We start from the raw sequence: 16,341 nt of genomic DNA, 5'->3' as shown, positions 1-16,341 counted from the left end.
TTTATTAATACATATGTCTCTGAATAGTGTTTATGAGCCGACTATGCCAGTGGTTCAGCAGTGGTGTCCACTCTCAGCAGATGCCCGCTCCTCCTGGTTGCAATCAGCACTTTAGCGGGCTGCTGCCCCTTCTGATTCGGCCCAAAGGGACCAATTAGGCCCTGCCAGCTGCACCATGAGTGCCACCATGGAATGAGGGGGGCCATGGGTGGTTGAGGACGCTGCACAAGAGAAGGGCAGATAAAGCTAAGGACGCACATGCAGACATGAGGAGGAACTGAGTTATTGCAGAAAGGGACCACAATTTAGACTTGCGAGTAGAAAACTTGGTGCTAGCAGTATTTGATCAATTACTTGGCAGAATCAGACAAATAAGAAAGAGGTGGAAAGTAGTCAGGCGTGCTGTGTTTATTTGGATTTTGCCTTCTTCAGAGCACCTGCTGGGTTTCTAAAGGGTCAGTAAGGGTAGAGTGGAAACCATTTGGCCTCCTGCCCTCACCAAATTAGCACCTAAGCCAACAAGAGACTTTACTGTCCCTCGTTGTGCCATCGTCCCCCTTTCTCTTGTTTGACCTTTAGCTCGTGATCCCTCACTTTTTCACCCCAGTAAATGCAGTGCCATGTCCAGAGCTGTCACTGAACTGATGATGGCCTGGGGCCATAGCAAACGGTCAAACACAAGTTGTGTAGTTATTCCAGCAGGCCCTCTTCATTACATCAAGATGGAAAGGTCAAATATCGGTGTCACTGCCAAGGGTCATGTGAAAATCTATACTCTATATATTATTGGACAGGCAACACTTAATCGTTACACAAGGAGGCCACTTTCTTATCTGGACATAAAATGTTGTCATTTATAAAGACATGTGCCCTCTAAATGTATAACTATAGAGTGATTAAAGTCTTGATAAAGTGAGGATCATCATGATGGATCTTGTTCGAGATCTTCATCTAGAAAAATATATAAGAAAAAAGATAATATAAACAAAAGAGCAACACTGAAGACTTCAGTAGAACAACCAGCAGTCAACACAAAATCAAACTGCATTAAAAATGCAAAAGACAACACACTGTCAACAACAGACCCAGATCCAATAAGGAGGCAGCAACAATTTGGAATAATTCACACTTTTTTGTGTCCAATACTTTTTGTTTGATACCAATGATATGGATTGTGGTATCGGCTCAGGGATGCGCATTTCTTGCAAAACTGCAATTCTAATATTCACTGTTATAATTTTTTAAATATTAGGGGGTGGGTGGAGGGTTTACAAAATCTTAAGCGAACGAGAGCAGCTAATGAGATGCATTCACAGTCCCTGGTAAATTTCACCTATCCGGGATTCACAGCATGTTGAGCTTAGAAGGAGCAACTTCACGACGCATTCAAGAAATGCTATAAATTTGATAAATGCAGTACGCTAACTAAGTGCTTCCTGTGATAATAGATGTACTATGGATCAGGTAGTCACTGGAAGTAGAAAGATTTGTTTTTATAAATGCAAATATGGATAAACTATATTAATACTAATAGTAATTGTGTGTGATTCAACTAAATGATTACCTGATCATCGAAATTGAGGACTAAATGACTTGTTATAATTAATTGTTATACACTATTGGATTCATCATTTTGACTCTAGATGAAAAGAAACACATGAGGAAAGGGAAGCGATGTTGATGTTAACAAACAGTGAGTGGCAAACTGTTGCCAGTGTTTTCACTTGTTGACCTTTATTGAGTGCCGAGTGCATCTAAGCTCAAACCTCAACCCTCTGAAAGATGTTCCCTTGCTCACAGTTGAGTGTTACACCTAAACACTCCTTATGAGCAGCGCTGTCCTCTCGCCTGTGTGGCGCTCTCTTGGACAACCCCCCTCCCTGCAGCTCATGCTCTGCCCCCTTCTCTCTTTACACTTTGACACATTTTATGATGCTTGTGTGTCTCCCACCGGGCATGTACATCACCCCCTTGTCTCTCACTCAGTGGCTGAAACAGAAGTTGGGGGGGCCGGTGTCTGACCGGCTGACCAGGGTCCATCACTCAATGGCCCGAAAGAATAAGTAGCATGATGGATGCACACCGCTTTGGCCTCTGCAACCAGAACCCCGGCCCTGGTCTAAATCTACACCATGAAGCCACCTCTGTGTGTGTTTATGTGTGGGTTGAGTGACACACAGTTCCACGGGGGCCTTGCACGTGTCTTCAACCCATCACTCTGTGCGATGAGACCAAAGTCAAACCAACATACTAGTCCCACGCTCACACCAGCTCTTCTTTCTCAACATTAATTTTGGTTGGTGCTAAGATAATGTTGTCAGGCAAGTCATCAGTGTACTATTTTTAGGAATAGAAAAACAACACAAAACACAGGACCTAACCCACTTGTAGCAGGAGATTCTTTTGTCTTCTTGGGGTCATCACAAATGTGGTTGAAAGCACCAACCATTTTCCACCTAATTTCTTTTGGTTCTTAAGCAGTTTGCACATTGTGTGCAACCCTGGAGTTTATGAACCTGATAGCTGAACAAGTCAATGCACAATAGTTGGTTTATCATTAACAAATTAGCATTAAGACATTATGCATTTAGAATTGTATTATCTGTATTATTTTGTGTTTAAATTCAAACTTTGAGATCTCCAAAGCGTGAAAAACAACTAAAAAGACATCCGTCATCAGACCCAGCAGTCACTTGTGTCCCATTTCTTTTCAATCACTCAGAGATGTTTACTCTCTCTGGGTCCTGATATGACTGGAGCAGGGCAGAGGCTCGCATCCCATGTGGAATCCTCTGATGCCCTTTAGTGATGCACTCACTTAACCTTCAAATGCCCCAGTCACACTTGCTAAAGGATTTTATGACACACACACTTATCTCCCATGCTTTTCACTCTCCCAAATACACACACACACACACAACCCTTCATTCACTTCACAAACAGATGCACATGTATGTAGTAACAGTCCTTCAGTGGACAAAGCCCCAGGCTCTTTCTCCCGAGGTGTCTAATGGGACTTGCTGATTGACAGCCACAGTCATCCATTTGACCAAGCATCACACTGTGTACGTGCCTGACACACATGTCGTTGGACATATGAAATGTTTGTGGCTGATTACAACCTCACAAAGTCCCGATCAACGGTAAAGATTTTGTCAGGTCGCGGGGTAGGGGTCGGGGTCAAGGTTGAGTTTGCAGGAAATCCGTGTTTTCATCATGTCTTATTTACGTTATTGATGCTCTTTATGGTTGCGGGAGCATATGGCCACTCTGGAAGAGCACACATAGGGCCTATTATAATTTAATTATTCATCAAGGATGTTGCCAGGTCTTTGTACATATTGTTGAACATTGGAAAAATACTTAGACATGGATTGTGTTCTTAAGTGTGGAGATTCCCCACGATGATGTAGTTTCTCAACATGTATAGATTCACTGTTATGTACGGAGCCTTTCAGGTCTCAGAAAGGAATATTTCTTTTGTAAAATTAAAGCCTGAGATGCCTGAAGTTTATTGACCATAAGGCTATGTTACATTTATAACATTAAAACGTGTTCATTCAGTGAGTAAGTTTGAAACATGGCACCATTGACTGCTTTTTTTTCTTGCTGTCTTGCAATTGTGTAATGTGTTGAGATAATATCCGTTCAAATGGGTGTTTGTATTACCAGTTCAAGTTACAAATGGATACACTTCCTACATTATTATAGAGTGTGCTGTTAATTTAACTCCGGACTCACCAGATGAGGTGCAGGAATTGATGAGGAGGGTTGCTCGGAAAAAAACTTCCCCTCACTAGACCTTGGCCTCTATCCATCCACACATAACCCCATTTAGTTCCTGTGTCCTGAAATTCCACTCAGTATGAATAAAGCAGCTAATATCACAGTGTTAGAAGGCGTTGTTATGCTGTAAAGATCTGTATCCTTGGAGAATATGTGCCCTTCCTATTGCTCTGATTGGGTGAAAATGCAGTTTTATGTGTAGGGTATATATATTTGTTTGTAATGTACTCACAAAACCCATATCTTGCACACACATTATATCTCATGCACACAAAATCCATATCTTGTGTGTACAAAATAAAACACATTTTGCACCTAACGCTATTCTCTAAAGTGCTCCCATACTTTTGACAACTTTGGTCGTACATTTTTCTCTCTGCTAATGTTGTTCTCTGCTGTGTCTGCCTCCCCATTTTTCAAATGCTTCGTCCAGAATCATGTCACGTGAGCTACACAAGACTTAGCATTGGTTCTCTTCTTTTACGGCAGTTGGCATCCAGCTTAATGGCGCTTACTGCCACGGCTTTGGTTGGCTTTCTGCCCCACATTAGGGAGTAGCAACTGTACGTGTAATAACGTAGACCCAAACAATCGATTATTAAATTAGTTGCCAACTATTTTAATAATGGATTTTAGTTGTTGCAGCCCTAAGGTCAAGGTCTGGGGTGCCCCTGAACAAGGTACCTACTGCTCTTGCTTCCATTTTGTGTGTGTTCACTATATATATGGTGTGTGATAAGGCTGGGTTGAATGCAGAAGTCAAATTCACAATCACCAATTGGTGCGCGTGTGTAAAAATAAAAAACTAATTCCTATTTGATTGGCTGATTAGATATTTGCATTCATGCTCTGTTGAAGGGCTGTACCTAAAGAATTGACCGTTAAGCATATATTGTTGCTTCTATGTACCCGTATATTGTTTTTTGCAGCTTTCAGTATACATTTCTGTGTTTTCATCTTTGGTGTAGTAGTTGGAAAAAAACATTAACTTTATATAGCACGGCTATAGCAACAGCACACATTTGTTTGCATTTGCCTAAGTGGAGGAATTCCCCCTCCCTCGGTCAGCTGGTATATGTTACAGCTGATGGCTCCATTGCGATGATGGACGAGGCCATAAGCCAGCAGCCCCCAACCCAACCACCACTTTCCTGCTCTTACCCCTGAACCCGGCTCTCTGTGATGACATCACCACCACCCTAGTTGACATCTTCTGCTGATGGCACGCAACAGGGGCCTCTTGTGTCAGGACGGGGGCCCCGTGCAGCCATCAGCCTGTCAGTTCACGTCAGCCCAACTCTTCATCCTCATACACACGCCAATGAGGCCCCTGAGTATTCCTGTTAAAGTAACTACTCCATCACACAGTAATATTTCCTTGAATATAATACTGTATGTTCTCTGGTATCTAACTTTAGGCATGTGTTTATATAGTTACCACAGAATATAACCGGAGAGTAGTAGATTAACGGTAGGCCCGTCTGTCATCTCACTTTCACTACAGAGAACACTTCAGTTCTCTTAAAGCTGTTTTTAGTCTGCCGGAGTGAATCAAGGTCACCTGCAGATGTACTTAAAGGACTCTGTGGATGGCGCTGTGAGATGTTAAAATGGTCAGTGTCAATTATGATTATTTAATTTTTTTTTGACTCTGCATGTCTGTGGAACTTTTTAAGGCTCTTGTAACTCATATTTTGAGAAGGTTTTTTTTGGTTGTTTTTTGAAAGAAATGGCATTTGTTGATGATGCTTTAACCATGCTGTATGTAGTCTTTAGTTCTTTTCTGGAGTGACTGTGTTTCTGTGCATGGATGACCATGCATGGTCGATTCATTGCATATCACTTAAAAATTGAGGCATCTACACAAGATACTCACATTATGGATCATGGATTATTTGCAACACGGTTAAATACAAAAATGTCTTAAATTTCCATATTGATTCGATTTGCAACTAATAATTACTTTCATAATGGATTAATCTGTTATCTTGATGAATCATGTACTTGGTTGGTCAAAGTCCAACATCGATTAGTGTTTCCCCAATTGGGACATGATGATTTCAAATGTCTTAATTTTGTCTACGAACCAAATTGAATTAGTTTTTAATGATTTCAGAAAATAAACCAGAAAATATTCACATTTAAAAAGTTAAAATCTCAAACAGGTTGATTAAGTAATCACTTAATACGCGCAGTTTGGGTTCAGAAAACGTCACAACAGGTAAGCAAATAGCATGTATGTCCACGTTCCTCCACCAAATAATTCTGAATATGTTCTTTCGTTGCTGATAAAGGTCCGTGAACAATACCTGAATTAATTAGTACTAGCCGATGGCAATAGTCTGCCTGACCCAGCTTCCATAAAAGATTGGGTAGATGATATTAGCAAGTGGCCAGATATCCAGTGGCCAGCTATTCACTCTTACCTTACAGATAAACCGGCTGCTAACTACAAGCTAGCTATGTCCAAGACCATAACATAACTTTAGGCAGCATAGGTTTCATATACATATGTGCATTGACACACATTTCTGTGAAATCCAGGCTTTTCATCGTAATCTAACAGGAAGAGCTGATAAATGATAACTTACGTGAAATGAAGTGAGCACTACAAATGCAAGCCTCTTTGACTGCAGTAGCATCACCCCAGTCTTCTCTTTTTAATGCTTGGAGCCACAGACGACCATTGCTGGTTCTATACAGCCAACTACGCCACAAGTAGGCATCTTATGTGTTGGACTGCTGTACAAGTTAATGGTACAAGTGTGTTTAAAGACCCCAAACTGCGCGTGCACATTTCTGTGACGTAGCTCTCGAAAGGGTCTATACATTAATTTTTATTTATCATTTATTTAGCCACAAAGCTTCTGTAGAGGTACAATAGCTCTTCACTTAAGGCAGTCCTAGTCAGTAGTACAGTAGGACAATTTCAAAAGAAGACAAGACCTGCTATAGTTGTAGAATGGCAAAATATGGGGAATGGTAGAAGCGGAGGCCTACAGGCCTTATCAATGATATCACTAGAAGATCATATAAAGTGTTTTCTTGAGGGCACTTTGGGAAAGACCTTTTAAAAGCATTCAAGAATGGAAGTTGTGCCATTTTGCAGCTCATTGCCTGTCCATGCCCACGGTGCATAAAAGCAGAGCAAGCAGATGGTAACGTCTAAATGTTTTGTGATGTGGAAGTAAATTTTTTTCAATGCTTAAATTCTCTTAAAACAAGATGTTAAACTCATTCACGTGCAATGTTCATGTTCAACTCGTACATGATCTACTCCGATGAGTTACAGGATGCAGCAATTCTAAGACCCTGGAATGCATTTCTCTGTTGGCAGGGTGCGGCATCAAACTCTCTTGACATTTCCTGGTAGTCTGTCAGAAAGTATCACTGGGGTGTCAAACACGCAGAGATCATATTATCATAACTGTTCGGGCTTACAGCGGGTTATTAAATTGTGGTAACTCTCTTGTTAAGTCTGATGTTAGCATGGCACCGCTGTCTTCCGTGGGAGCGACAGAGCAGTGGGAGTCAGGAGATGAGCCCCAGGGGACTGGAACACAGGATGGCAGGGGGAATAGGCAGTGTCAATAATAAGATTTATTATCCATTGGGTTGTCCCAGGGAGGGTGCAGACGGAGACCGCTGTTCCCTGGAATTAGCCATCAGGTACGGAGGGGGGAGTCTGCTCCGGGGGTGGGAGGGTTTCTAAGAGGATGGTGGAGGGGAGGGGAAGTGCAGTGGTCTGTCAGTTGCCCCAGTCAGAGGGCTGAGAAAAGAGAGATGGAAAGCGTGGAAGAATCAAAGCTCTGAAGTAGAAGACAACGTTCCTCATAGTCTAGTTCATGCCTACTAGGTAAAGCTCAGTCATCTTAGGGATATGACTCTAGTTCAACACTCTTAGATCCACTGTATATGATGCTACATGTGCTGCTTAATGTTGACAAAGCAGCATTAACATTTGTGATTTGTCATGCATTTTTGTGTGGGTTTATCTTCTTATAATAACGGAGGAGGATCAGACTTGTTATATTAGCAAAGAGGATTAATGAGGGAAGGCTTAGATCACCCACATTCACCTTCAGTGGTCTCTACTCATCGAGATAGTTGTGGATTTATCTGGCCAGATTTTATTAATCAAATTTACAATGGAATCAGGTGGACTTTAGCTTAAAAACAATAGCGTTTAATCACAGCTTGGATCTTATTTTTTATAGCTTTGGACACAATGTTTTAACAGTTTTAATAGTCTTGTACCAAACAAAACAAATTGTTCAACAATTGCATGATGGCAATATTATCTGACCAAATTAGTGTTCTCAGACACATTCTTTATGACTGCAGCTGGTTAGAAGCTGCCTTGATTTAAATTCATGAGTAACATCTTTAATGTTTATCAGGGTGACTCAGACCCTGAAGTGTATCTTTAGGAATATCAATAGTACCATTCTTGATTGAGTTTTAATAACCCAAGGCCAGATTAAACCTCAGTTTATCAAAACAATTATTTCTAGTTGTTCCCTATTAACCTTTGAAGATACTATGACCTGGATGACAGAGAACCTACAGAGAGCATACAGTAGATGAAAGCTTCTAGAAGAAGTGAGAAGAAAGCTCCAATAACCAATGAGGGTGATCTGACCAATCCACACAGAGGGTACTGACAGTCTGCCTCCGTTTCTATTTTTATTCTGTATTCAAGTTTGACCACAGGAGTGTCTTCCAAATTTTTGTCGCCAGAGTAAATAGTTTGATTGAAAGCCAAGTGTGTGGCCCTTTTGAGATTTAAAACTTTGGCTACCCAAAACAAGCCATGTGAAGATTGTCATTGTCTAACATTTTATGGAACTAGAGATTAATTAATCAAGAAATTATTGGCAGGCGAATCAATTAAATGCCGGTTATATTGAAATGGACATCTTAAAACCCTAAAGTACCCGCTTTGATTGATTGTTCTAGTGTGAAAAAAAAATGTGTTGAACCGACTCTTCAATGTGGCTCTGGTACTAGAAGACAGGCTACTTTCAGAAGGAGCGATGAGTTCAGTGCGGAGCGACTGGAGTAGATTATCTGTAGATTCAGAGCAGCGAGTCAGCGAGAGATGGATGGACAAAGTGTGAGGTGCATGCGTCTGCAAACGGTGTCTTCACAGCGCCGGGTGCCACTCTGCTCATTCCCCCCACTTTGCAAGGCAGGCCTCTGTCAAAGGTCTATTAAGGGAAGATTGAGACCCCAGGTGTATGTGTGAGTGAGAGTGTTTGTGTGCGACTGCGAGTGTTCACATGCTCATTGGTCATGGTCCTATAGTGGTGGAAGATTGAGACCCCATTGCTCCCAGAGCCACTCAACCAACACAAGCTGCAGTGGTTTACAATCAGGGCAGCGCCGTTCATCCATCCCTGCTGACACACACACACACACACACTTTTTTACATCACATGTGAGGACACCCATTGGCAACCCTAACCTTAACCACCACAAATCTATCCTACTTCTAATCTTAACCATAAAACTTGTGATTCACAAACAATTTTTCAATATGTGAGAAGATTCTAAAATGCCTTCACAACAATCAAGCAAACATTTCCTAATTTTAGGGCTGTTAATACAAGCTTCTTAAATGTGAAACTGCTTTGGTTTCTTTGCTCCATTTGACAAAAAAAAATCATTAAAGCTGAAAAGACATTTGAGAACATCATGATTTCCAGGTTTGGTAAACACTGATGTATAAGTGTGAATATTTTCTAATCTTGGAGTGTGAACATTTTCTAATCTCAGAATGTGAATGTAAACATTTTCTAATCTCTGAATGTGATTTCCAGGTTTGGTAAACACTGACATTTTTCAACATTTTCCTACATTTGGACAAAATAAAACTCGATTAATCGAGAAAAATCGAGAAAATAATCGACAGATTATGCAGCCCTGCATCATTTTAATTTTGAAATAAGTGAACAGAATGTAACTAACATTTAAAGCAAAACTCAAATCTACTTCTATCACTTTTGAGGTTGCTTGTAAATCACTTTTATGGTATAACTTTTAAGTTCAGTAAGTTTTTATTTTTCATTTAAAGTCTGGTTGTTTTGTGGATAAGGGACAACCTGCACATCACTTAAACCCACGTCACAGGAGGGGTTGTGCCATAGCCCTGCTGTGAAAATGAAGCGTTTGCAGGTTAGCTTTAAAATGTCTACACACACACACACACACACACACCAACAGCATCGCTCACTATAGATGTCATTAAACAATAGCCAGGGTGGAACGGCAGTGTGACGGAGTCATGGACACGGCGGGTGTCATGATGTTTGGAACGAGATTTAAGAGGCAGATTGAGGTGCAGGTTAGAGATACAGCGGTGGGGGTGCTCGGGGAGGGGGAGGCATGTAAGAGGTTGTGGGGTGGGAATGGTGGCAGCACCTTTGACAAGCCCTATTTGTCATCTGCCAGGACGCCCAAATAGCTCTGACTGCAATACCGATGGACTGTGGGAGAAAAAGTGACTTCAAGCCAGGCAACTAATCCTGTACAAAACACCACCTACACCCGCGTACACCAGTCCTCTCCCCCCCTCTCGCTCTCTCTCTCTGCTGTCTGTTTTTACTCATAACCCACCACATACGTCCATAGATCAGGTGCTTGGTGAAGTCTCCTTACGTGTCTTAGGATAATAAATTTGTTTTATAAACGTAAAATATATCATTTTGATCAGTGTAACATGACCATACGTCAACAAATCAACAATTAAAACATCCAACTTTATGGCTGGAGTTGTAACAAATTGGAACACCTTTTTCATGATTACTATGGTCATGTGTCCATTTGCTGTTATTCTGAATAAGGATGAGACAACCTGTGTTAAATATTGAAGCCCAAACATAGACCTGTGTTCAAGAACATTGGCTCACTCATCTTAGCACATTTTAGCATCAGCTCAACGTATAGTATACCTGTAGTTTGTGTATAAACGATAAACATGAGGTTTGTAATGATCACAGCTGTTAAATGTAATCCTGTGTGTCTCCTTTGTAAGTCTGCATGTGTGTGTCCCAACCGTGCAGCAGAGTGAGTCCCAAACACCCTCCACAGCTCGCAGTGATTTGCTCAACAATAAATATTTGTCTGAGATGAATTCTCCAGCTGATCCAGAGCTGCATCCCGACCGACAAATGAAACCAGCGCCTGAGGGGGAGTTAGAGCAAAGGGGAGGAGTAGAGGGAGGGAGGGAGGGAGGGATTGTGGGCGAAGGTGGAATGTGTAGAAGTGGAAATCGAATCATTTTATTATTTGTCACCGCAGCCCTCGTGGTCATGGTTTGTTATTGGACGCTAATTAAAACGGCAACAGTCCTGGTAATTGGCAATTGAAGTCCTGTGTGAGAGAGGCGATTGGAAATGAGCTCCTCACCGCGGTGTATGAACTCATTTGTTAGCCGCGCTCATACTTCTCTTCACTCCGTCTTCTCCTCAGTCATTAGGGAGATGGAGTGCTGTCACTGACCACTGCAGTGAAGGATTGGTAGATTGGGGGGGGGCTTACTGCACATAATGGCTTTTTTATTTTTGTTCTTTGGTGGATGATTTGAATGAATGTTGGACAACTGATTTGTGTTGCATTAAGTCCTGCTCTTCACGCTGCAGCTGTGGCAGGTTTTTATCTTTTCATTAAATACCACACAGGCAAATTAATTCATAAAAGGCCTTTTTATGTCCTACAAATTAATTTTTTTTCTTTTTACAAAAGCTTCTACACCTCGCCTGGGAAGCTTTTGTCAGGGACTGTACATTTGTCTTTTCTTCAATTTGGATCTGATGTCTGATGTCCAGTTTAGAGAGACAGATGTGTTTATAAGGGAAGTGTAATTTTAATGAAACTATTGTTTTGTTAGTATTCTAGAGAATCAGTTATTTAGATTTGACACAACGCAAGGGTAAATTAGAATAATTAAAGCTTAAACCAAACTGCTTTAAACCCCCATCAAAGCTATCAGTTCCAGGAATAAGTCTATGCAATATCTGGCATTAGTATTGTTTAATAGTGGCAAAAATCACTGGAAGTGACTAGTTATCAGAAAAAGAAAAAAGCCAACTCCGATGCAATCCATAAACCTTACATATGATGTAAATCCTTTACTTAGGTAAAATACTGCAAACTCCAGCTAACTATTTTCCTGAAATCATAACTAGGGTTGAATCGTCAACTAGTTTGATAATCAATTCATCAGTTTGAGTGTTTTCTTTAAATAATTAAAACAAGCTCTCTGATTTTTCTTCTTCTTTAATGTAGATCAAACAGGATCAAACAATTACTCGAGAAAGTAATCAACAGATGAATCAATGATGAAAATAAGCGGTAGTTGCAGCCCTCGTCTTAATGAGATGGATATGTGTTAAAGCCCAAACCAGACTTGTCCACTATGGTATTAGATTTGTGTCAATATTTTACACTTTTCATAAAGTAAACAACACTTTTTAAGAAGCAAAAAAAAAAATTGATTTAATCATTCAAAAATATTGTATTTTATCGTTTGAAAATACACTCGGTCTTTGCGCTCCCTGACGAGTTCCAGACGCACAGCGACTCCAAGCCGTTGACGACTTCTGGTCCATTGAGCTGTTGCTCCAAAACTCAGTAGCCAATCAGCAGGCAGCTTTCTTAAGGCCCGCCCACAAACAAAAAACCACGGCGCAAAGAACAATTGAGAGTGCAAAGAACGAGTGAGTGAGCGCACAGAACGAGTGTGGGAGCGCACAGAACGAGTGAGGGAGCTCAAAGAACGAGTGAGGGAGCTCAAAGAAGAGTGAGGGAGCGTAAAGAACGAGTGTATTTTCAAACAATAAAATACAATACTTTTGAATGATTAAACTGATATTATTTTCTTCTTCTTAAAAAGTGTTGTTTGCTTCGTGAAAAGTGTTATTTGAAAATATTGACACAAATCTTATTCCATACTCGGCTACCTGCCGTAACTCTCCGTCTCCTGGCCTGGTGTAGTCTTTAATCTCAGGGAACGGTGGGGTGGGAACTTAGTTGATCCTTGATGCAAATTCTCTCTTCTTTGTGTGAGCACGTCAGCCAGCGCAGGCCGTCATAAAACAATGTGATGGATACACAGTCAAATATATAAATAAAAATACTTAGTCCTATTCCCCCCAGCACCCCGCCCCCCTTCTTCCCTCACTCCGAGCCCTCTGCTCTTATACTTCGTCTCTGATGGATTTGTAAAATGATATAATGAATGGGAGCTGGAGCAGGAGCGATGAAGGCAGTGAGCAAAGAGACAGAGGATATGATTTATTAGGCTCATAAAAATTCTGCCTTTGTTATTCCCTCTCATTTTTATATGTGAAGCTTATTAAAGAGCACACCTGCCAGAGTCCTCAGACAGATGTGTGTGCATATCTGTGTGTGTGTGCTTGTACTTGTATGCATTCAAACTAATGTGTAACAGAGTAACTGTTAATCTGTTGCTTCTCAGATTTTGTGTTTCGTGATAGTAATCTCTCAACGTTGCCGTCCTCAGGTCCCGCCTCCTTTTCCCACAGTAGCCCCGCCTCCCAGCGGGTGTTCAAGACGCGCTACAACATCGTGACCCGCCCGGGCTCCAGCACCTCACACGCCTACCACTACAGCCACAGCCACACCCACTCGTGGAAAGTCAAACGGGCCCAGGCAGCCAGGTAATCCACAACACACACACCTCCTCCTCCTGTTTGGTGTGGATTTAACACATTCAACCACCCCCACCCCCCGAGCCATGCCCCCTCTTTTATGCCGGGGTTGCGCGAGTGGAAGAGGTCGGGAATTTATGGCGCTCATTTTTACACAGTAGATAACCCAGAGAATAAACCATTTACATCAATGCGCTCCTCACATTAATTTATAACAGTGGGGGAAAAAGCGTCTCACCCACCCAGCACACGTACAGACAAAAGGAAGGGTGGGTGGGTTTCTTTTTGCCTTAATTTATCTAATGTTAATCCCCTCTCTCTCTTCATTCTCACTTAAAATAAACACACGGGTCACGGTATATAAGCTTTAATAACAAATCTGTATTCAGTAGTTAATGTTTAATGATGTATTTTCTATACAAAAACATCATTATATATCCAAATCCCCCGTCATACGTGCCCTTAAATACCTTGTTTTGTCTAACAGATAAGTCAAAATTGGAAATAACTCGTGTTTACCAGCAACACCGCACAACTAAGAACCAGAAACCGGAGCACATTCAGCGTTTTCTTTGCATGATGAATGACTTCAACCTTTCGTTTTTTGGTGAAATTGCTGTCTACATTTTCAATAATTTCACCGCTGCTCTGTAAACAAGAGAATTTGGAATCTATTCCGTATGACTTTCCAAAAAGTATTTGAACTTTAGTTGGGGGAAGCTCTGACAGGGTTAATGTGCTTGGTTATCATCATCTGTTAATGTGTAGAGAATTAGTGGAATGTTAAACAGGCTACACTCTCTCTCACACACACACACACACGCACACGGTTTCCATGACTTCAGAGGACATTGCATTGACCTTCATTAATTTCCTGTAGAGTTACTCTAACCTTATAACCATAATTACTACTGGCCTAATCCTAATCCTGACCCTAACCTAACCTTAAAACATGTCTTCACCTTAAAATGTAGTCATTTACGTTATGGGGACTTGCTTTTTGTCCCCAGGAGGAAGACAAGTCCCTATAATGTGACTGTGTAAACAGATTAAGGTCCCCACAACATTAGTAATACCACACACACACATAAATCAAAGTTCATGGCTTTGTAAGTGGCATAAATGTAGGTTGGTTTACCATACTCTACTTCCTGTTTCATTGGTACAAGAGCTTCACAGGGCTACAACTGAACTGACAATAGTAAATATGTGTATGTATACTTGGATTATTTAAAGTGTGCTATTTTTTACTGAAGCTTAGTGACAGTGGTGAGAAGCAGGGTACACTCTGTAGCCAATCACAGACACATTCATATTAGGGCTGCAATCAACAATTATTTTTACAATTAATCAGTTTTTTCTTGATCAATTGATTCAATTTTGGTCCAGAAAATGTAAAAGAAATGATGATATTCTCAACTGTATTACTTTGTCCACAAACCAAAATGATCCATTCTTCATGAAACCACATAATATTCACATTCACAATGCTGAAAAGTCAGGGAGCTTGTTTTAATTGTTCTGCACCCGATAATCAAAATAATAAGCTATTTATTAAAAAAAAATAAATGTATGTGTATGTATGTATATATATATATATATATACATATATACATATATACATATATACATATGTGAATGATTTCTTAGTTTTTTGCACCAGATAACAAATCATTAAAAAACTGAATCATTTTGAGACATTCTAGAACGTCATCATTTCCAGGTTTGACAAACACTGATCAGCGTTTTTTTTAACATTTTCTGACATTTTATGGACCAAACGATTACTCGATTAATTGTGAAAGTAATCGACAGATAATCCTTAGTTGCAGCTCTAGTAGAAACATGGCAGTGCAAGATGGAGGCCTCCATAATTCAAGGTCCTCGCCTAAAATACATTATTATTATTATTTTAAGTGATTGTGCACTTAGAAGTGGGTAGTATATTCAGTTTCGGTCTATAACCCTCGTAAAAATTACACACTGGACCTTCACATTAGTCAATTCTATTCCAGTTTTCTTTCTGTTATCCTGCCCTATACACGTTTTTTTAAGGTCAGGAGCTGAGTTTTGTAACTTGTGTTTTCAGTCTTCGATGTGAGTAAACATCGTCCACAAACTTTACACTAAACATATTTCACATCGAGGCTCTTCCATACTTTAATAGGAAGTAGTTCCATCTGTCTATATGGCCGTGAATGCTAAAATATGTCTTCTCTATAATTTGGATGAAATGATCCTTCAGAGTTATTTGTTTGCATTACTATTAATAATTAAAAAGTGTGTGTGTGTGTGTGTCTGTGTGCTGATGATGGGGAGGGGGGGTTCATTTGTGTAATCCAGATTTGGTGAGACAGAAGGCCCTGGACTGTGGCTGGACGCGGCGTCCGGTGACTTATTACTATTCATTTAGCTGCTGCAGTAAATATTGATTCATCAAGGGATTTTCAATTTGAGCCCCGTGACATCTCGTGAAATATCGCCAAGTGTGTGGAAGAGAGGAAAGAGATAGGGAGGGGGGCGCGGGGGGGGGACGACAGGTCAGGTCCCCGGGGACAGTGGATCACCACTAACGCCGTGAGACCCCACAACCACCCACTCATCCACCCCTCTCTCATGCTTTATCTGTTTAAGTCCAACGACCATCCACCTTTTATCAGTTTGGAGCTATTGAGTGGAGCATGAGCTCATATTCTCTGCTGTTAACTACTGAGTGCTGCTCTTCATCTTTGGCCTATCAGATCCACTCATCCCTGTCCTCATGTTCTCAGTTCTGTCTCTGTATCTGCTCATACAGTTGAACCCCTAACTCCTAGGATCTTAATGTTTTCTAGTCTGGTCATCTGTGTAGATGCAGTATGTCATGGCATCATAAATGCAG

General features: G+C 40.9%; 1 protein-coding gene across 2 annotated transcripts in view; it reads left to right on the top strand.

Moving 5' to 3' along the window:
* zc3h3 (zinc finger CCCH-type containing 3) overlaps nt 1-16,341 on the top strand; it is a 55,209-nt gene that overhangs the window by 19,510 nt on the left and 19,358 nt on the right. For both annotated transcript variants that reach the window (XM_058638818.1, XM_058638819.1), the window contains exon 4: nt 13,313-13,469. In XM_058638818.1, coding sequence (XP_058494801.1) covers nt 13,313-13,469 — 157 coding nt within the window. The remainder of the gene's footprint in view (nt 1-13,312; nt 13,470-16,341) is intronic.

This window comes from Solea solea, chromosome 9, assembly GCF_958295425.1.
Source record: "Solea solea chromosome 9, fSolSol10.1, whole genome shotgun sequence".
NCBI classification, from domain to species: domain Eukaryota; kingdom Metazoa; phylum Chordata; class Actinopteri; order Pleuronectiformes; family Soleidae; genus Solea; species Solea solea.
The sequence above is the reverse complement of the archived record's forward strand: the minus strand, read 5'-3'. Positions and strand labels throughout refer to the sequence as shown.